We start from the raw sequence: 21239 nt of genomic DNA on the forward strand, positions 1-21239 counted from the left end.
GGCACCAACACCCCCCCCTCCCCCGAACTCAGAAGTCCGAGGTGGTGCAGCCCGAGCCCGATGGTTTCCAAGGCGGCGCTATCAGGGGACAGGAAGAGCTCTTTCGAAACTTCGAGAAGCCACGAATATCTTCTTAAAGACCTTATCCAGGGTTGTACCATCCTCACATGCCGGTGACAAGGCACATCTCACTTCAGTATTTGAAGCCAACTTGGAACCCCTTCATACCGATCCCTCACACCTACCAATACCCTTAAAGACTCATATGGGCTCTAAGTAACCCTTCTTGCTTGATTTACACCTGACTCCCCCATTTCTGTCAATAGTTTTTCTAGTTACCTAGATTCAAATTAGCCTTGTATCAAAGGATCTCCTCAGAAGATACCTAGAAGTTACAAACGCAACTAACTTTACAGGAGAGAAATTTGGCAGACATCATCTTGATCAAGTGATCAACATTAACATCGCTAGTGATGAGATATTTTTATTAGATTGGGTACCTCTCAAGATGGTGCAATGAGGGCACAAAATCACATTTGTGGTATTCTTGAAAAAAACGCATAAGCTGAATTAAATCATGAGGAAACATTAGACAAATCCAAACTAAGGGGCAACCTACAAAATAACTGACCAGTATCTTCAAAAAATGGCATGATCGTGAAAGAGAAAAGGTGAGGAACTGTACCAGGTAGGGGGAGACGTGACAACTAAATGTAACGTGTGATCCTGGATTGAGTCCTGGTCCAGAAAAAGGATACCGGTGGGATAATGAAATTAGAATACAGTCCGTAGATTAGTTAATAATATTTTATCAATCTTAATTCCTGGTTTTGGCAATTATACTTCCTCAACGTTTAAGAAAGTTGGATGAATTGTCTACAGGAACTCTCTACCATTTGCATCTCTTTTGTAAATCTGAAATTATTTCAAACTATAAAGTTAAAAAATTAAAACTTAAAATACAAAGCTTTACCTTAAATTTATCTCCAACTGCCTTCTAGATCACTGCTTCTCAAAATTGGCTCACATTGAAAATAACCTGAGGAGCTTTAATAACTGATGCCTTCCTCCTACTCCCAGAGGGCCTGATTAATTGGCCTGGAGAATGCCCTGGGCTTCACCAGTTCTAAGAGCATCTCAGATAATTCCACTGTGTGACCAAGTTTGAGAACCATTATACCACATAAATAACTGTTGGGGAAAAAAAAGAACGCGCGATATCTAAGGAGAGATGTTCAGAAGATCTGAATGTCAGGACTGAGACTGGAGAGAAATCTGGGCACCATTGACATAGTGATGGTAACTAACACCATGGCAGTGGACAACATTGCTTTAGGAGAGTATGCCAAGTGACAAGAGAAGAGATACAAAGAAATGTTGCAATAAAAAAGAAAATATGGTTATAGAAATATTTTGAGGTGGAAAAGAAGAAGGAAGGTGAGGAAACTTATGTCAAAGTTGTAGATCAGAGCCCTGAAGCCCAGCTCAAGCTCCACGTCTTCATTAAGCCTTCCAGCCCTCCCGGGTCTCCCGTGCTTCAACTCTAGGACACTTTGCACTCACTACCATGCTGTATATCTTTTTCATGTCCACCACGACAACTTGGCATAGGACTAATCCTTGTTCACTGGAAGATTATAAAAACAACCTTCCACATTGCCAATAAGCATTGGGTTCTTGGGGAAATTTTGTCTGTCAACTGGTTCTTCCTCATTGTGATGAGATGGTTTTTCTGAGACCAGGCTCTTTCTTAGCTAACCATGGTCCATGCGAAACTATCAGCCAATCTTTGTTTGGCCAGCTGTTCCTCTACAACTTTTTCTTTTCCAACCCTTTAGGTCTTTGTCCTATAAATTCGTAGAAAAACTGTTGGCAAGTGGTCAGCAACTGGACCTCTGAAAAACAGTACCATTACCTCTGCCCCACTCCTTCCAGCCCCACCCCACCCCGCCAGGCAGTTAATAGGAGAAAGGAATAACTTTGTCACTCCTGGCTTCCAGTTGGTCATTTTGCTCTTAAATTGGAGGCCTTTGGGGCCGAAAGAAACTGGACAAAGTGTGCTGAGTAGCCTAATAGAGCTGGTTCTTTGTGAAAGTTCCCTAATGCGGAAAAATAAAATTATGTGTTTAATTTCTGAAACCTGATGCCTGATTTGCCTTGGCAGCCATTCTCCTGGGCTTGGCAGAGAGTCCGGCAACACTAGTATACTGATTAATACCAGCTCAGCTTGCTCCCTGGAGAAAAGTATTATTTATTTGACCATTTTCTTAAATCCTTTTTAATTTGTGTGTATTTTAGCATGATCTTATTGGCTTTAACATGTTGTATCTCTGACCACTGGCGCTAATGAACCCGTAGGGAAGACTGTTCTGCTCTGTGCGTTCACATTCCCAGCACAAAGCAAGATTTTGTTCTACCCGGTGATTAGAAACGACATGTCACGCGTTCTGTTCCTTCTGGGGCAGGCAAGTTCTAAGTGTACTTTTGTCCCGCGCTGGTCTTCAGGCCACTGATAGAAAGGGAAGGAGATAATGCTTCCCAGAATTCAAACAGAACTTTCTGCACTATTCCTTCCTCCCTGACAACCTTCCTCGCTTCCTTCCAGCCCCCTTTGGATGGTGACCCCTTGACTCATTCTGCCCCTCCCATGTAAAGCCCACAGGGATATCAAATAGCATTTCTCTGAGGGGATGCAGAGGACTGAGGAAAGGTTGGGGCCCCAGACAGTCCCTGACAGGGAAGTGTAAACACAGCTGTGGAGATGGGAGCAAACCATCCTCCCTCCCCCAGTTCCCACCCAGAAGCAAGGAAGGCCACCCTGCTGTGGGGAAACAAACAACAAAACAAAGCGAAGCACAACCTAAAAGCCTGTATAAAGATCACCAGAAACTGGGGCTGCTGCTTAGGACTTGGTGGGGCCAGCTCAAGTGCCAGACCCCTCCCTGAAGACTTAGAGGTAAAGGCAGCTCCAAAGCAAGTTGGGGCCTGGACGTTACTGAGCCTGGATACATGGCTCAATGTTTGCCTCTCCACTCCCGGACATTTTGTCCTCTGATCGCAAAAACACAGCTTTCCACCCCCAGGTACTTAGCTCCTGACCCCTAGTGGCTCAGGGATCATAATAATGCATTCGATTCAGCAAGTAACAACAGGTCCACAATAAACCCTTGTCCATGGCTGTTATAAGTTTAAACTCCGAACCTCCCAGCGAGAATATTAGAAAGGGCCTCCTTAGCCTTTGTTAATTACAAAATAAATAATTCCAGTAGGAAGGGACTTTCTTTTTTGGGGATCACTGGGGTGGGAGCTATGCCTTGCTTTGTACATACTCTGAAAGCTCCAACCCCACAGCTAGGGCGGTGCTGCCCATTTCTTGCTCTCTCGGCACAGTTAATGTAGGGCCTTGATCCCACAGTGGGACACGCCTTTGGCACGGCCCTGCCTGGGAAATAACCCTGATTGGCTGGACAGCTAATGAGCTGTGCTTCCTTTCTGGCCATCAGGCTTCTCAACTGTAAAACTGCAGAACTAGAAAAATGATAATGGCCTTCAAATACTGACCACTCATTATGTGCCTGGCAGTGTGCGTAAGTGCTTTAAAATGGGTCATCTCATGTCATATGAAGTCAATAATATTCTCATCCTCATTTTACAGCTGAGGAAACTAGGGTTTAAAGGGATTCTAGAACTGGCCCCAAATCACCCAGCTGGTAAACGGTGTGGCCAGGATTTAAGCCCAGTCATTCTGACCCCCAAACCCACGCTCTGAACCACTCTACTTGACCTCTTCCTTTCTCTGAGGTCTTCTAGCTCTGACATCATGATTCTGGATCCTCTCCATGGCTTTCTGCTCTCACCAGTGGTGCCAGAAAGAGAAATAAATGTGTTTGGGACTCAACTCCGCAAGTCCAGAAGAAAATAGCTCCTGAAAGGCAGGGGGCTCCTTACTTCCTCTGTACTGGAGATACCAATCAAAGCTGGACACTCGACAGACCGTCATATCAGCAGGAACAGCCTGTGTGGAAGACAAACAAATCCTAGCCAGACAGGAAAGGGGAGTGCCTCTTGGTTCTGTGACTTCCCCTTCTGTCTTCCCTGGCTTATCAGCAGGGTCCCATGCTTCTGATGCCATGGCCCTTTGAACCCCACTGTGGCTAGGATGGGTACAAGGCTACAGAGACTCTTTTGGAGCAAGAAAAGTACAATACATACAGCTACAGATTATATCCATGACACCGCATGTAAAGGAACAAAAATAAATACACTTATTTATTTATTTAACAAGTTGCCTTTAGCATTCACATAATCACTAGACATTAGACTGGATGTGAACCTACATCATCTCATGTAATCCTTGAAAGATGTCTGAGAAATAGATATTGTCATCCCCATTTTGCAGAGAAGGACATTGAAACTCAGGGAAATTGACATTGGCCATGGCCACATGGCTGGAAAATAGGAGAGCTGGAATTCAGACCCAGGCTGGGTCTGTTTGATAACGAAGTCTGTATTCTTTTCAATAAAAGCAGTGTTAAGTAATGTAAAGGACAAAGTTCTAAAACTGGAAGGATCCTAGAATATCTTGGCAATATAATTGTTGTAACTATACGTGTTATACATTATGATAGTAACTACCATTGATCGCATGCTTGCTAGCGCCAGTCATTGGATCAAACAAACGCTTTACATGCATTATCTCTACTGCTCAGTGAGATACATGCTAGTAACCCCATTTTTGCAGATAAGAAAACAAGCTCAGAGGAGTTAAGTAACTGCACAGGTTACATACAGCTAAAAAAGTAATAGTGTTGGGATTCAAACTCAAGTCTGCTTGATTCCCAAGTGTATGCTCTTGACAACTAAGGCAATAGAAATAATAGCAATCTACATTGAGTCTGTAAAGAACTGCTCTAAGAGCTTTAACTCTTATAACTTATAGATATTATTGTTCCCATTTTACAGATGAGGAAAACATGGCCTTTTATAGTACTACTTAAGGTCATATTACAAACACTACACGTGTTAAAACACATACATTATTAGTGTCATATTTGCTTAACATATATTGGATCCTTGTTATGATCTAGAAAAATGATTTATTTCATAGTGTCATGGGTTTTTCTCATTGTCCATTTAATGCATTAACCCCCATTAAGGTCTTGGGGGAAAGGATGTGAAAAGCTACTGTCTGTAGGTGAAGCAGGCATAGTCAGGAGAGGGGTTGTACTGAGAGGGGAAGGCCCTCTGTGCCATAAGGAGCCCTATCTGGTTGCTCTCTGGACACGCTTCCTCATCCCTTCCTATTTGACTCTGTCTAGCAAGTCAGCTAGCAGGTGGACTTCCGCCAGGTATTGTGGAGCAGAGGTGAAGTGTCCAGGATTTAGCAAGAAGACCTGGGTATCAGTATTAGTTGCATGACCTTGGATATGTTACTTAACCTTTCTTTCTTTTCTTTTCTTTTCTTTTCTTTTCTTTTCTTTTCTTTTCTTTTCTTTTCTTTTATTGGGGAATATTGGGGAACAATGTGTTTCTCCAGGGCCCATCAGCTCCAAGTCATTCTCCTTCAATTTAGTTGTGGAGGACACAGCTCTCAGCTCCAAGTCCAGTTGCCGTTTTTCAGTCTTTAGTAGCAGGGGGCACAGCCCACCATCCCATGCAGGAATCGAACCAGCAACCTTGTTGTTAAGAGCTTACGCTCTAACCAACTGAGCCACCCAGCTGCCCCTTACTTAACCTTTCGAACCCTCAGTTTCCTCATCTGTAAAGTGGGTTGCTATGGTACCTAATTTAATTGGGAGTTTAAATGAAACATTTTGTATGAAGTATTGAGCACACTGCATGCCATCCTCAGGGCATCCCCATGTTATACAACATCCAGCCTCCTAGAGTGCTGGGAAGGGGTAGAAGCGTTCCTGGGGATGGTTTCATAGGACAGTCCAGGAATGGAGGAAGGGTGAAAGCAATCATGGCATCTGGCGTTGGGTCCTGACAGCAACCATGAGTCAGCCTCAAGTGCTGAGGGACCAGCAGTGTTCTCAGTACTGCTGGGCGTGTGCTGTGGTCACTTGGCCAAGGTCCTCTTTCTGATAGTTGTTCTTGTAAATCTGCCTTGGGTTTTTTCTTTTTTTTTCTTCACAAAAACAGCCTCCACCATGTGACGTCATGGTCCAGCCTGGGTCAGGGAAAGAGGGGGAGTAAGTTGTGTGCAGGATCTTATTTCTAGAGGGGTCAATCTGGTTCTGGAAGAAACTCTATCTTCCCTTCCTTTCAAGACTCAATAAGGAATCAATATTCTGATTTGGAGTGAGAGGGAGGTGACAAAACATAACAGTTAAGACATGAAGTTTAGCATCAAGCAGCTCTGGGTTCAAATCTTGGTGCTGCCACTTACTACCTCTGAGCCGTGGGCAAACCACTCTTGTTTTCCCATTTCACATATGGACAAGATAATTCTGATGTTATGGTGGTAAGCTTTGAAGAAATTTGTACAAAATGCCCAGCACATGTGTCAGAGAACACACTGTACAGCACGCAGTAATTGTTCAATAAATGGTAGCTACTATTAAGTCCTCAGTAGTTGATGAGGAATATAACTTAACCATTTTCTATGCTTTTTACCAACCTGAGAGCCAAAGTTTTCTCCAATAACCATTTTTTCCTCTGAGAGGTGGTTATGCTCCTCATTCCAAGTAAGAGATCATTCTGGAGATGAGGAGGCTGGGGAGAGACGCAGTAGTTGTGTCCCTACCCTTTTCTTCCCCTCCTTAGCCAGCTGGCTCCCTGGCTGCATCGCTCCTGGTTCTCTTCACTGCCTCCCTGCCCTCTGAAGACGGCTGTCTCCTCTCTCCAGCTTGAAAGGATCAGCCCCACCCCGCTAGAACTTCTGCCTTCCCTGACCCTGACTCTCCCACTTCTTTTCCTGTGCTCTGCTCTTTATTTTGCAGACAGCTGGGGAATAGGCCAGCATGTGTGAATGTCTCTACACTGTAGAGATGCTAAGTCTAGGATTCTCTGCTTGTAATTTCATTGTGTAGAAGGCCCTCAGTGCTTTTCACTTCTCATTAAGTTGTCCTGCATTTGTGTGTGTGTGTGTGTGTGTGTGTGTGTGTGTGTGTGTGTGTGTGTAGGGGGAAGGCTGAGGATTAGATATGGCACTTCTAAGGACTGAGTCATCCCTCCCACTGCTCCAGGCAGGATGGCCTTTAGTAGGTAATGAGAAGGAAAATTTACATGGCAGTAGGATCCCTACCCAGAAGTCTAGGTTGGGGCCAGAAATCTCAGGTCAGTGTTCAGCTGGACCACATCCCTCTCTTCCTAAACATTAGAGGTGGAAGTGGGGCAGAAACAGAGGAATAAGGGAGTGTGTAGGGAACTTAAAGACCAAACTCCAGTGGATATAAGAATAAAAGACTAAAAACAATACTATACTACGGTAAAAAGGAAAGAGGCATATCTATATATGGTATCATAGAAAGATATTCAAGTTAAAAACGTTGCTGAACAACACAGATATTAAATCCTATTTATGCTTATTTTTAATTCCAAAATATGTGAGGAGGTGAGTGAGAAAGGAATGGGATTATAAAGTTTTCTGTGTTTAAATATTTTGCAACAAGTATATATACTTATGTATTACTTGCAATTAAAAAGTATAGTTTTATAGCAAAAAAAAAATACATTGTAAGGCAGAAGTGGGTTTAGAAAAGGAAGGTAAAAGCCCTGCTGGTGGAAAATGGGACTTCCCATGAAAGAACCTGTCCCTAATGAAGTTCTTCTCTGTCCCTTTGCTGCAGAACATGGGACTATCTTCTATGGCAACTTAGAAGAGGAAAATGGGGTCTCCAGTCCCCGTTCAACCCCAAAGGACCCCCATAACCATCCCCAAGTTACCACGGTGTTCCCAAGGGTCAATGAAAACATCTAAATGGTAAGAAAAAGTGGGAAGAGGAAAATCAGGAGGAGATAAAATTCCCAGATTCTCCAACGGGAGAGTTAGGACTTCCACATCAGGAATGACTATAACGAGCCCTCCTTTGGAGGTCTCCACATCCTGATGCAAGCTTAACCCCAACTCTAGGCTAAAAATCACACTTTCTACTAAGTCACTTATATTTTCCCTTTTGATTCTAAGGTCATTTTGTATATGAAAATGTTGAGCTCCAAAGACATGAAATGGCCTGCCCAAGTTTACACGGCAAGACAGAGGCAGAACTTGACTTCAGAATCCTAACCAATGTTTGCTTGTTTGTATCCATTATATTATACTGCGCTATTTAAAATCCAACACTTGCTTTTGTCATCTTTAATCTCGACGCCTGTCCCAGTCTTAACCCACAGAGGGCTCAGGTGCTTCTGGTTCCAGCCCAATGGAAATGGCTGGTTTTGCTTCCTGCCCCTCCTTGCTTCCTCCTCCCATCTTATCCAGAAACCTCCTTCTGGACCATGTTTTCTTTTTGAAAAGAGCAATCACAGGTGGGAGGGAAGGAAAGGATTTTTCCCTGGCCTGAAGTGGCTCTGAGGCTGCCTGGCTCTTTTCTGCACACTGTAGAAGATGACCCTCCCCAGGAGGGCTTTGGGGTTCATGCCAAGTGGGCCACTTCCCTTCTTCCTCTGCATGCCTTGCTAAAGCAACCTCTTGACCCTAGCTTTGGAGGAGGACAACAGGTTATCAGTGGCCACGATTTAAGAACCTGAGACCCTGAGATGAAGATTTTGAAGAGAGATCATGAAAGATAATTTGTGGTGGGCCGGGATCAGTGAACTTGGACAACAACAGCAGCAGCTGAGTCCAGGGGTCAGTGTCTGGGAGTAATTTAGGAAAGTTTGGTGCTGACAGCTGTGTCTGGAGTTGAATGTCATGGCCAAGCCAGCTCCTGGGCTCCTCCACTGTTTCAGGCTAATGAAACTCTGGCTCAGGACACAGAGACAGCTGTGGTGTGGCAGAAGTCTGGGCCCCCTGGGGCCCCAGGCTCAGCCATGCTGCTTTCCAACAGTGTGACCTTAGGCAAGGCCTTAGGGAAAGAGGAAAGGAAACTAGCATCTACTGATTGCAATGCCCTTTTACATATGTCATCCTCACCACAGTTTACCCAGGAGGGTGTTGTCCCTATTTTACATGGGAGGACACTGAAAATTTGTGAAGGTAATGGTGGTCATTCCAGTGGGAAAATGGAATTACGACACAGAGCTTCTAAACTCATTGTAGGTTCTAAACACCTCCCTTCTCACAGCCTTGGTCCTGAAGAGTTGTGGCCACCTTCTATCTGGGAATGGAGTCATCTTACTTTTGCCCCTCCCCCCAATCCTGTTTTGTAGGTTTAGGCCCCAGGAGGTACCTCCAAGGGAAAGTATTGGGACTCTGGTTTTCTCTCTACCCTTACCCCCAGGCCTTCTACCAACTCTGGAGGGCTGCTCTCTCTTCTACTTCCCTGGTTTTGGCTGGCGGGCTGACATCAGTGAGTGTTCCCAGGGAAAGGGAACTCTGAGCCCAGCTCCAGGCCCCCACGGCCCAGGACAGCCCTAACCTCCTGCCTTAGACACTCTCATTCCGAGGCCCTCTGAGCTTCCAGACCCCTCCCTCTTCTCCAAATCCTGAACAGCAGCTCGCTCCCCACCCTAACTCCAACCCTGCCCACCTCCCGACGAAAGAGAAGAGGCGACTAGAATCCCGGGAGCAGATGCTCGGAGACCCGGGCCAGTCCTGGGCGCCACGCTGCCGAGCCCAGGAAATGGATCCCGGTTCTGGGGTTACGAGGGGAGCTGTCCAGCCCCGCAGGGTGAGCTGGAAGAAAGGGTGGGCCATCGCCCGCAAGGCGGAGGGAGCGGCGGGCGCCAGGGTCGGGTGGGGCTGCTACTCCCCCTCCAGCCCGCCGGCCCCGGGCGTCGCCCCCGCCCCCCACGTGGCCGCCGCTGTCCCAGCCCCTGCGAGGAAGCGGCGCGGTTTCCTGCGGCTGGGGCCGGGGATATAGGCGCCCCCGCCCGGGCCCGGCGCAGCGCCGCCGCCCCTCCTCGCCTGCTCGCGGCGCGATGGCCTCGCTCCGGGTACACAGCGCCGTTGGCGGCCCGCGGATCGGGGCGACCCGCACTGGGCGACCCACAGCGCTTCGCCTCCTCCTCCTGCTGGGCGGTGAGCGCAGCGCCCGGAGGCCCTGGAGGGGAGGGGGGCTGGACCGCCAAGGCCGGAACGGGCCCTACACTGTGGCTGCGGACAGCGCTCTCCTTCAGACGCTCTCCCACCTCCGTGAGGGCGCAGCTGCTTCCCACTTGGGGAAAGCTGGGACGCCGGGGTTGGCGAGGAGGGAGGGGGTTGCGGTCTTAGTGTGAGTGAGAAAGAGCTGGTACCAGCCCCTCTCTTCCAGGCACTGAGGCACCCCGTGGGTGGATCATTCCTCCTTCTCTTCTAAGAGTAGATCTGACTTCCAAGGGGCTCAGGTCCCAACCCACACCCATCCTCCAGGCTCCCCTGCCCAGATCCCAGCCATCCCACCTCTTCTCTCATTTCTGCCCACAGCTGTCCTGAAGCCCCAGGAGTCCCTGGCTCAGCTTCTTACCACCCCAGACAGTATGAAGTTAAATGGTGAGTATCCAGCAGCTGTGGGAGGGTGGCCTGCGGCAAGAGGAGAGGCAAGTCAGTGGGGGAGGGTCCCTTTCCCACAAGGCAGGCCTCAACCCCAACTGACGCCTCACTAAACTCCCCTCTATTCTCTCTTGGGGTTCTTTGCATCTTTCTCCCTCTCATCCCTCAAAGCCCCCAGCTAGCTCTGAGCTGGCCCACCTCACAGGTGGGTTAGAAGGCCCCAGAAAAAGTGTATGTGGAAACTCTTGTCAGGCTGGGAAGTGCTGTGCAAGTGGGAGACATTAAAATTCTCCTGAACCGGGACTCGTGCCTCAGCCAGAAGTGTCTTGATTGGGAAGCTTTCTGAAGCTCTCCAGGCAGTTCCCATGTTTGAAGACAAGGGACAGCAGTTCTTTCATGGAAGTACCTGGACCAGAGGGCTTGGAGGGACTGGCAGGGTGTGGTCAATGGGTAGCATCTGTGCCCACAGGACAAATGGTGGAAGAGGTCTACAAAAACCATGTCCAAATTTGCTGGCAAGAATATAAGGGTTATATGGACTCTATCGAAAAAGACTGGTGTGACTGGGCCATAATTAGCAGGTAAGGACTTGGGACAAGGGTGGGGCCTGCTCCTTGTGGGTGGGCCTTGAGTGAATGTGGGGCACTCCTTTCTCTGGGCCCAACCCCTCCCTCACTCTAGTCTTCTTGTGCCCCCAGGCATTATAGCTTCCTGCAATATTGTTTGGAAAGGAAAGCAGACGACTATGGCCTGGGCTTCCCCAACCCCTGGGCGGAAAGGATCATCATTGAGACTCACCAGCTCCACTTTGCCAACTGCTCCCTGGTGCAGCCCACCTTCTCAGATCCCCCAGAGGATGTGCTTCTGGCCTTGATCATAGCCCCCATCTGCCTCATCCCGTTCCTCGTCACCCTTGTAGTGTGGAGGAGTAAAGACGGTGAAGCCCAGACCTAGGGTGGCATGAGTTTCTCAGCAGCCATCTTACTTCTTTCCCCTGCCACCACTAGGTCTCTCTCCTCCTCTCCCTACCTCCTTCTCTCACTCCCACCCCCACCGCAGATCCTTACATTGGTGGAAATGGAAACTGGGTGGGGTCATGGCACAAGTTCTGTAATCTTCAAAATAAAAGATTTTTTTTTTGTTACGCTGCCCTCCTCCCCATCCCAGTGGGGCCTGTGTCTTTCCACAGTTTCTGCCATTCCCACAGACCCTCAGCTCTGGGCAGCAGAGTTGGAGAATCTGGATAGCCCTACTGTTTTGTTCACTTACCTGACCCCCACACCCCAACTGAAGACCACACTCCTCTGCTCCTTCCTCCCACGGCAGGGCCTTTCCTGCCCCTATCCAAATCCAGCTCCAGGAAACATGCAGGAAGAGACTCCCTTCCGGTCAGGAGAGCAGCTGGGGAGGTGTGGGGGGAGGGGTGAGGGAGGACTTTCTGCTGTGACTCCTGCAAGGAAGGGGGACACCCGGGTACCCTGAATTTTCCCCTTCTCCATACCTGTTTACTTCCAGGGACTGGGAATAGGAACCCTCATCTGACCAGCTGGAGTCCATCTCAGGATTGGGGCAAAGGCAGTGGGGGCTCCTCTCTCTACTAGGTTCACCACAGGACTCTCCCCCTAAGTCCCTGGCCCTCATCCTACATTGTCCTGGACCTTGGGGGTGTGGTCTACAGCCTGGCCGCATACTGCCCCCTGGTGTCCACTAAAGCCAAAAACTAGAAGATTGCTGAGTGGTGGAAGAAGCTGAAAACCCAGGAGATTGGACCCTGAGGTCAGAGACCTGTCATCTCCATAGCAACCACTAGTTCTTAACTGGACCCTTCTATCAGATTCCCAAGTCATACTTATGCTCCCTTAAGACACTTTCCCACTGTCGACGTAAGAAACGTTCAAACCTGTAGAGAACTTTTATGAGTTTATTTGAGCCCAAACTGATAACATATGCCGGGGAGCAAGGTCTCATGCTCCAGAGAAAAACAGTTTTGTAGTTTCTTTTATACATTTGAAATTAAAGAGGGAAAGTAAGAAAGATCACATGAAGGTGGAAGAAAGCAAGCGGGCGTTGGATTACAGGATAGTTAAGATTATTTGCTCTCTTGAGGGTGGTTACATCTTAGAAGGTGGGGTCTGAAAATAGGCATTTCAAAGGTGTATTAACCTAGATGCACAGAAACATTTGACAGGGCTTGTTTAGGGCAAAGATAAACCTCTTACTAAAAAGTTACATGCCTGGGGTGTGACTATCCACCATAACCTGCCTAGCTAGGACTTTATGATTTTTTTTTTTTTTTGTCCACACCACTTTCTTGGGACCTACCTAGTCTCTGTGACTCACCATTTTGGTATAGGGACACTCCTGTATGTCCCCTGGACACTGAGGCCCTGTTCTCACCAGGAAATCACCTCCAGTTCTCCCTGGGACAAACCTGCCAGGTCATCAAAAGCATCTAGAGAATAATTTTGTTCTCCATAAAGATACCTGTTTATTCCTTGTGGCACCTGAAGCCTCTTCAGGAACTTTCCTTCCCTCTTTGTTGAAATATCTGCTTCCCTGAGTAGATGCATGTCCATTTCCTAGACATGTCTGTCTATTCCATAGACATGTACCTGTATGCTTCCTGGAACGTATCCACTCTCTGAGACACACTTCACCTCTTCTTAGGACATATCTGTTTCTCTAGAGACACACTTGTTTCCTAGGACATTTTGAGTTTTCACCTGAGATAAATCTTTGCTGTTTCCAGGTCTTCTCCAAGGATATATCTATTCTTTTCTTGGTCCGTATTTTTCTTCATGCATTTTACTAACATACATCAAAGGCATGCTGTTATAAGACACTGTTCATGGTACATTGTATTGGAAAGATAAATTGGATAAGACTTGATTTCTGCTCTCAATGGCTTTCTAGTAGGGGAGCTGACATGTACAAATAAACAAAAACAATGAAGTATGTGATGAGAGTCATGCAAGGGATAGAAACCAAAAGTCATCTGAGTGCAAAGGAAGGAGGGGGTCACATCTAGCTGAAGTATGATCACAGAAAATAAGAACACAGGAGGGTAGTTGTGGAGTTGGTATATGAATAGGCTTCAGATGGAGTACATTTGCCTAGGGGAGAGAGTAGAAAGGGGGATAAATTAAGAAATTATTGCAATAATCCAGGCTTGAGAAAATGAGGACATGGACCAAAAGAGTGGTGAATACAGAAATGAAAAATAATTAAAAAGGAGACATGATTTAAAAAGGGAGGGAATCAGCAGGATTTGGATATGAAGGAGGTGACAGAGAGGAGAGGTTAGAGATGACTCAGGCTTTGAACTTGAGTTACTAGGACAATGACGGAAGTAATAATAGAAAAGGGCCAGTAGCAGGAGGAGCTGGCCTGAAGAAAAGGATATACAATATGAGGTAACAACGGAACAAGCTGCTATTTTCCACAGAGAGTTAGAAATAGGAATGCTGGTGGTGGTGGTGGAAAGGAGATGGAGCTAGAAATATAGGTTTAGGAATATTGTGCACAGACATGCCCTGTGAAGCCATGAGAAGGATGTGAGTTCTAAGAGAGAAGATATATTGAAAAGAAGATGGCTGAGGTTATGTTCTTAGGAAACACCCACATTTAAAGAATGAGGAAAAAAGGAGACAAAGAGAAAGATCAGAGAGACGGTAGAAGAACAAGGATAAAGCAGTGTCATGGGAGCAAAGGAGATGGCACCCTCCGAGGGAACATTATGAATTGAATGGCTCATTCATTCATTCAACAAATATTTGTTGGGCACTTCTGTGGACCAGAAACTGTGCACAGTGAAGGATGGACTTGGGTGGGGGAGATGTTAGAGATCAGGCAGGAAATTGAGAGAGTGGCAAAGTTAAGGAAACTACATATATTCAAATAGGAATGACCTCAGCATGTTTGTAGACTAGGGGAGAGAAGGCAGGGGAAAGGGAAAGAGGAAAGATGATACACAGAGAAGTCCTGGAGAAGTTGGAAAGGAGAGGCAAGAAGATATGCCAAAGGGTTGGCCTTGTAAAGGAAGAGTTACACTTATTCCTTTGAGTTCAAAGGGAAGGAGTAAAAGTGGAGAGGAATTTTTGAGGGATGAATCAAGTGTGGTGACAAATGGAGGGTTCATAGAGTAAGAGGTTTACGTGCATCGCCTCAACCGCATAAAATAGAAGGAAAGGGCATTCTGCGGGGGGGAGGGATGGGGAATGAGTGTAGAAAAGTTTGGAGTTACCTTTTTAAATTGTTTCGAGACTTTTTAATTAAAATATAGCTAACATACAATATTATATTTGTTTCAGATGTACATCATAGTTACTTCACAGTACCCACCTGGCACTATACAGAGTTACTACCACATTATTGATTATATTCTCTCTGCTAAAGAAGTGATCACCATGGTAAGTCCAGCAACCATCTGACACTGTACCACGCTATCCCAATATTATTGACTATATTTCTATGTTGTATATTGCATCCCCAAAACTTATTTGTTTTATATTTGGAAATTTGAAGCTCTTATTCTTCTTTATCTCCCCCCCTTTTTAATTTTTCAGTTAGATTTGACACTCAATATTATTTTATATTAGCTTCAGGTGTACAGCATAGTGGTTAGACATTTATATAATTTAGGAAGTGATTCCCCTGACTAGTACCCACCTGACACTATACATAGTTATTACCATATTATTGATTATATTCCCTGTACTTCACATCCTGACTATTTTTTAACTACCAATTTGTATTTCTTAATCCTTTCACCTTTTTTTACTCTGCCCCCCCCCGCCCCCATCTATCACTCCGATAGATCTAGTACCCACCTGACACCATACATAGTTATTACAATTGAAGAGTTACCTTGAGGGATGTGACAGGGAGTCAATAAAAGGCAAAGGGTCACTGGGCTGCACTGAGAGCCCAGCAGTGAGGTTAGTCAGGGAATCTGGGGCTCAGTCAGCATGTTCTGGTGATTTGTTTTCCTCTCCCAGTAATACTCCCCTGCCAAGGAATGAAAAAGAAGGGGGGTGGGCAGGGAGCAACAACCCTGGTTTGGGAACTAACCAGATGGTGGATCAGCAATGGGGACAGAATTGAATAGTCTAGGCTGGGTAAGGAGTCATACAGACCAAAAGGGGTCTGGGACTTGAGACTAGAAAGGTGAGGAAATGAGAGAGGTGAGAGATAGAGGGTTGTGGTCAAATATGGCAACTCCGAATCACGGAAGCAGAGGTTTCCAGCAACAAAAGCTACAAATGTGCTCCTACAGGTGCTGCAGGAAACTGAGGAATGGTGGAGTCAAAGGGCATAGGAATTGAGGAAACTGGGGAGTTGTGAGGCGTTTTAATTTAAACGGCAATTGACAGAAATGTTATATTTTTAAAAGCTTAGCACAGTGGACACAAGCCTAGGCTGGGGTCTGCAGACCTGGGATTCCACCTGTAGTTCTACTAACAAACTGTGGCGCTTTGGGAAAGTCACGGCCCTTCTCTGGGATTGAATCAGAAGACCTCTTAGGGCGCTTTGTGCTCTAAACGGTGAAGATTTTTAGGGTAATGGCAAGGGACTAGCTGAAGAGGATGGCAGATCACTCCCATTAGGTCACCCCTCTCCCGAGAAGGGTCCGGAACGTTTCTGCTATGCTTTCTGCCCGGACGTGCCGAAAAGGAGACCGGAAGTCCTTTGCCTGGAGGTTCCGGGTTTCCTGGGCTACTACGATGGCGACGAGTTTCGAGTGGCCGTGGCAGTATCGCTTCCCGCCCTTCTTTACGTGAGGCTCAGACCCCGAGAAGCCCCGCTGTGCCTTTCTCCCCACCCTCGGACCCCGGGCTCAGCCCTGATCCTTCACATGGGGAGGGGGAGAAAGGACCTGGTCGCCACCACTCTCAGCCGCCCCTCACTTGCTCCCCCAAACGCGCCTCCGGCAAGTGCTGCTTCTCACCCTGTCACTCCCTCTAATTCTGCAACCCACTCCCTCTAATTCTGCAACCCACCCCCTTCACTCGGCAGGTTACAGCCGAACGTGGACACTCGGCAGAAGCAGCTGGCCGCCTGGTGCTCGCTGGTCCTGTCCTTCTGTCGCCTGCATAAACAGTCCAGCATGACGGTGATGGAAGCTCAGGAGAGCCCGCTCTTCAACAACGTGAAGCTACAGCGTATCCTCCCTCAGGCTCTTCCACAGCCCACACACATGCACTTCCACACTTTTCCACATGCCCAGACTTCACACCCCACCCCTTTTCACCCACAGTAGTCAGGTTCCCACCCGAACTGGCCTTGAGAAAGACCAAGTATGTGTAGTTAGCATCCATTTTACCACCCTTCCCCTGCCCCCAGCCCACATGCTGCACCAAACCCTCTTGTCCTGGGCAGTGATGGGTACCCAGGTGTCATGCAGGTCTTAAAAACTGCCCTGAAACCAAATCCCAACGTTTTCAACCTGAACCCATTAGATATTTTGAATCACCTGTCCTTGTCTTTGTGAGGCTCAAACTCGGTACTACCTTTAGTAATTTTCTCCACCTACTCTCCTCCTCCCAGGAAGTAAGGGTCATTTGTTTTTGCTGCCTGATTCATACCTAAAATATCTGTGCAGAAAGGCTAAAGGAAGGAGAGAGGATAGAGAGTGAAAATGGTAGTGCTTTTATTTTGTAAACCACTTTTTAAACATTGGAATAGTTTCTTTTTAACTTCTTCCCCCCAGTTACCAGGAAATGCCAGTTCCCCTGTTGGGGCATTGCACATATATGTGTGTGTGGTAGGGAGAGGAAGGGGGCAAGTGGTTCTTAGCATGAGACGGGCTCTGAAAATTTTTATCCCACCCAATTCATTTCATTAATGCCATTCCCTTAACCTTAAACCAGGGAAGCTCCCTGTGGAATCAATCCAGATTGTATTAGAGGAACTGAGGAAGAAAGGTGGGTTCAGTTCCCCAGATTCCTTATTTTTCTGCCTAGTTGGGTTTTCCTGAGGGCAGATTAACACAAGTCTTTTCTTTTAACAACTTTTTTTCTCTCCCCTGGCTTAGAGCCCAGAGTGCTCTGTACAGGAGAGAGCCCAATTCCCTGTGTCCTTTTCCCTCATTGGTATACAAAGTTGAAATCTCTCCATCTGTGCTCTAAGACCTGAAGAGATGTAGGAGAATGGGTGCCTTGCTGATAGTAAAACAAATTTTGAATTTCTCTTTCTGAAAGCTGAGTCTCTTCCACTCTGTTCTACTTGGTTTTGCCTCTTTGTCCCTTCTTAGAGCATGATGCTTTCATAAGTATCTATTTTGCAGGGAACCTCGAGTGGTTGGATAAGAACAAGTCTAGCTTCCTGATCATGTGGCGGAGGCCAGAAGAATGGGGGAAACTCATCTATCAGTGGGTGAGACTATTCTGCTGCAAAGATCCATGCATGGCAAAGGAGAAATGTATCTGCTCAGCAGATACCTGGTGTTCCCAGACCCAGACTGAGCAAAGTGGGAGGGAGCAAAAATAAGTAGTGTAGGTCTTCCAGGCAAGATTCTTTCAGTGACTCAATTTCCCTGGCTGCACAGAACTTCCCTTTCTTTGCCTGTTGGAGGCCAGAGGCTACTTGAGGCCATGTTTGGAGAATGCACTACTGGGAACCACGAGTACTATTGTTGGCTGGAGCCTCTGGCCACAGAAGATAAATGGGGAAAGGAAGGGAAAAAAAACAAAACACGGGGCCCCTCCCCCCACTGCACCCTTATGGGGCTGTCCACAATATGAATGTGACTTTCTAAACCAGTGAGGGTGTGGGGACAAACTCTGTCCCCCAAATTCCCAGCTACCACCAGCTCTAAACATTCCCAAGAGAGAGGAGGGGAAGAAGCATCAACAACCCAAATATAACAAACACATACCACCCATTCTTGAATAGGAAAACAACCAGAACGAGAGGTCACTCCTCAGACATGTGGAGGCCTGTGGTTTAGTGGTTCCGAATGTGTGTTTACACACATAAATATAGTACCTGTAGGGTTTGTGGGTTTTAGCTGTTCCTCTGCAGAGGTGACTGAGCCCTGGTTTGGGAATAGGTACCATTCCTGGGTCAGAGAGGGGGAGCTGGTGAGTTTACCTTCTCCCAGGAGATTCCTAGTCCTTATTCAATCCCCGTGTTCTGTGTCCATAGGTTTCCAGGAGTGGCCAGAACAACTCCGTGTTCACCCTGTATGAACTGACCAATGGTGAAGACACAGAGGATGAGGGTAATGCCTGCCCCTTTCCCCCTGAATCTGTCATCTGAATCCTCTTTCCTTGCTTAATTGGCATTCAGACTTTCCATTTCTCTGCCTCTGATTTCCAAATACAACATAAAACAAGGGTTTCTTAACCCATATCCAGTATTTCCGTAAAGCACCTGAATTCACATACAAAAAAAAAAAAATCCCAACTTTTATTTGTGGGGGTGTGTATGTGGTTTTTTTAGGGGTAGAGTACATATTTTCAGATTTTCAAGGGCATCTGTGACCCCTGAAAAGTTAATTACTGGTGTAGATGCCGAATGAAGAACCAGAGCAGGAGATTAAGCCTGAAATCTCATTCCTTGCTGACTCAGGCTTTCTTTCACCCTGTATTCTTATAGAGGGCTCAAGATTTGTGGGCGTTAGCTGAAGGGATTGGGCCAGCACTCCCAACCGTTTGAAATACTTTGTTTTATGGCCAGGCAAGGATTTGTATACTTTTTTGTTTTTACATAGTGTAAATACTCTCTTAGCTGTTTTATTTCTGACTTGATATTCTGATCCCCGGGATCACCAAAAGTTCCAATCTTGGCTGGCGAAAAAGGGGTGCCTCCCTTTTCTGCCAGACCCTGGTTCCCCCAACAGAGTTTATAGCTTTTGGCTCTTCCCCCCTGCCCTGCAGGCCTCTGCTTGCTACTCCCACCATCACCTATGACTTCAGTGCTGCAGCCTTGCCCAGCCCACCACTCAGGCTGGGCAAAGCTGGAGGCTTCCTTAGAAAGTAAGCTGCCTGACTCAAGAGCTGGGCCCTGCAAGGGGTGAGGTATACAAGCCTGTTAGGACTTGCCTCCTGCCTCTTAACATCTCCCTGCTGTATCGTGCCATATCTCCAGATACTCAGCTGGCCCTTGGCTCCCAGCTTTGTTCCTTTTGACTAGGAAAGGGCAGATATCTATGCTGGACCTCTCCTGCCAGAGGTATGGCTATACTTCTGTGTTAGGACAGGTCCTCCTGATGGGTCCAGATGTGCAGCCTCCAGTGACAAGGCCTTGACCTCCCTAGGCTTGATGGTTAAGGCCCCCTCTTTGTGTCTAGCAAGCAAATGGTTTCACTCTTGTGCATCAGACACTAATGGGAGGGTGGCATGTGGGGGTTAAGTCTGACAGAAGAACGAAGAAGGGTGAAATAAGCGGGAACACTTATGCTAAGTCTTTCTTCCACCCCTTACTCCTAAGGAGTACCCAGGAAGGGTGGGTGGCAGCTGCAGCGGTATGGATGGCACACGGATATCCTGATTTCATAAGGTCTCAGCTTCCAGCTGGACTGCTCTCAGAGTCCTTGAACCCCAAGTAGCTGAGTGTCCCTGACTACCCATGTCTCCCTGTCCAGAGTTCCATGGGCTGGATGAGGCGACCCTACTGCGGGCTCTGCAGGCCCTACAGCAGGAGCACAAGGCGGAAATCATCACTATCAGCGATGGCCGAGGTGTCAAGTTCTTCTAGCAGAGATCTGTCTCCCTGTACTTCTTACCTCCTATCCTTCCAGGGCTTTCAGAAGGAGACAGACCCAGTGTCCCTATAGACTGGGTCTGTGACTCCACCAGACTCAAAAGGGCTCCAGCCCAGGGATGGGTTTCCTACTTACCCCATGTGTCTGTCCCTGGGATAGGGGAGGCTGAGGTGCCAAGGAGAAAAGATGTATTTCTCCTTGCCCTACCTCCTCTCTGGTCCTAGGTTGTCCCTGAGCTAGGGTCTGTAAACCTGACAGTTCACATGTGTTCACATATGTAAGTATACACACACACGCACACACACACGCCTGCACAAGCTTCTGTCTCTTACCTCTCCCACCCACTTAGCTGCTGTTGCCTCCCCTCTCAGGCTGGTGCTGGATCCTTCCTAGGGGATGGTGGAAGCCCTGGCTGCAGGCAGCCTTCCAGGCAATATGAAGATAGGAGGCCCAGGAAAGGGCCTGGCAGTGAGAGGCGGGGCCGGACACTGATTTATGATATTAAAAAACTCAATCCCACTGCCTGCCTCTGACGTTACTACTGGAATGGGCATGGGAGGGCTGTGAAGTGTTACCCCCGAGTGAATCCTCGCTTAGGAGAGGGGAGAGAAGGCCTATGGCCTTTGTAAATGAAAAGGTCCTCCAGTGCTGGCGGGCTCCAGTGAGCCTGTGGTTTTACATCTGCCGGGTGGCCTCTGTGGGGGAGTGCTGATGGAACACAGCTTGGGGACAGACTGCTTTCTGTGTCTGAATTGGAGTAACTTAATGGCTTCTCCTTCCTTCACCTCCCCCATGAAAGTCCCGCACTTCTCTGAAGCCCCTCCCTCCATCCATCTGGTCTGGGTGAGGTAGTTGAGGCCTGGGGGAGTTGAGGGGGAGTAAACCGGATACGGACTTTGGTTTATTGGAAACTTGGGCAAACAGAAGGGGGAGGAAGGAGAGCCCACATAGCAAAAA

At 47.4% G+C, this 21239-nt stretch overlaps 2 protein-coding genes and 1 long non-coding RNA gene across 5 annotated transcripts; 2 read left to right on the plus strand and 1 right to left on the minus strand.

Annotated features, from left to right (window-relative positions):
- Positions 1–6121: 6121 nt before the first annotated feature.
- LOC117012697 (uncharacterized) lies at positions 6122–9757 on the minus strand. The gene is made up of 3 exons (XR_004421221.1): positions 9636–9757; positions 6623–6717; positions 6122–6172 (listed from the first exon to the last, which is right to left on the minus strand). It is a non-coding gene; the product is annotated as an uncharacterized LOC117012697 (long non-coding RNA).
- RAMP2 (receptor activity modifying protein 2) lies at positions 9627–11725 on the plus strand. Of its 3 annotated transcripts, none has more exons than XM_033089078.1 (4): positions 9627–9776; positions 10511–10576; positions 11046–11157; positions 11275–11725. In XM_033089078.1, the coding sequence occupies exons 2-4, from the start codon at positions 10564–10566 to the stop codon at positions 11528–11530; spliced, it is 381 nt and encodes a 126-aa protein (XP_032944969.1). In that variant the 5' UTR covers positions 9627–9776; positions 10511–10563; the 3' UTR covers positions 11531–11725. The 3 variants fall into 3 exon arrangements, with proteins under 3 accessions (XP_032944969.1, XP_032944968.1, XP_032944970.1); XM_033089077.1 differs by lacking the exon at positions 9627–9776 and adding an exon at positions 9905–10126; XM_033089079.1 differs by lacking the exon at positions 9627–9776 and adding an exon at positions 10128–10240.
- A 4479-nt stretch (positions 11726–16204) lies between these two features.
- On the plus strand, positions 16205–20801 carry VPS25 (vacuolar protein sorting 25 homolog). The gene is made up of 6 exons (XM_033091841.1): positions 16205–16352; positions 16592–16737; positions 17446–17499; positions 17862–17950; positions 18722–18797; positions 20163–20801. Exons 1-6 carry the CDS (start codon positions 16222–16224, stop codon positions 20273–20275), a joined length of 609 nt encoding a protein of 202 aa, XP_032947732.1. The 5' UTR covers positions 16205–16221; the 3' UTR covers positions 20276–20801.
- The last annotated feature ends 438 nt before the right edge of the window (positions 20802–21239 follow it).

Source organism: Rhinolophus ferrumequinum, chromosome 21, assembly GCF_004115265.2.
Source record: "Rhinolophus ferrumequinum isolate MPI-CBG mRhiFer1 chromosome 21, mRhiFer1_v1.p, whole genome shotgun sequence".
In the NCBI taxonomy this organism is placed as follows: domain Eukaryota; kingdom Metazoa; phylum Chordata; class Mammalia; order Chiroptera; family Rhinolophidae; genus Rhinolophus; species Rhinolophus ferrumequinum.

What these genes read in the sequence shown, in the direction of transcription:
- RAMP2 (XM_033089077.1), top strand. Translation starts at nt 10,027, where the DNA reads ATGGCCTCGCTCCGGGTACACAGCGCCGTTGGCGGCCCGCGGATCGGG. An exon ending in CCTCCTCCTCCTGCTGGGCG is followed by an intron (nt 10,127 to 10,510) that starts GTGAGCGCAGCG and finishes TTCTGCCCACAG; the next exon opens with CTGTCCTGAAGCCCCAGGAG. An exon ending in AGACAGTATGAAGTTAAATG is followed by an intron (nt 10,577 to 11,045) that starts GTGAGTATCCAG and finishes CTGTGCCCACAG; the next exon opens with GACAAATGGTGGAAGAGGTC.
- VPS25 (XM_033091841.1), top strand. Translation starts at nt 16,222, where the DNA reads ATGCTTTCTGCCCGGACGTGCCGAAAAGGAGACCGGAAGTCCTTTGCC. An exon ending in AGAGGAACTGAGGAAGAAAG is followed by an intron (nt 17,500 to 17,861) that starts GTGGGTTCAGTT and finishes TCTATTTTGCAG; the next exon opens with GGAACCTCGAGTGGTTGGAT. An exon ending in TGAAGACACAGAGGATGAGG is followed by an intron (nt 18,798 to 20,162) that starts GTAATGCCTGCC and finishes CTCCCTGTCCAG; the next exon opens with AGTTCCATGGGCTGGATGAG.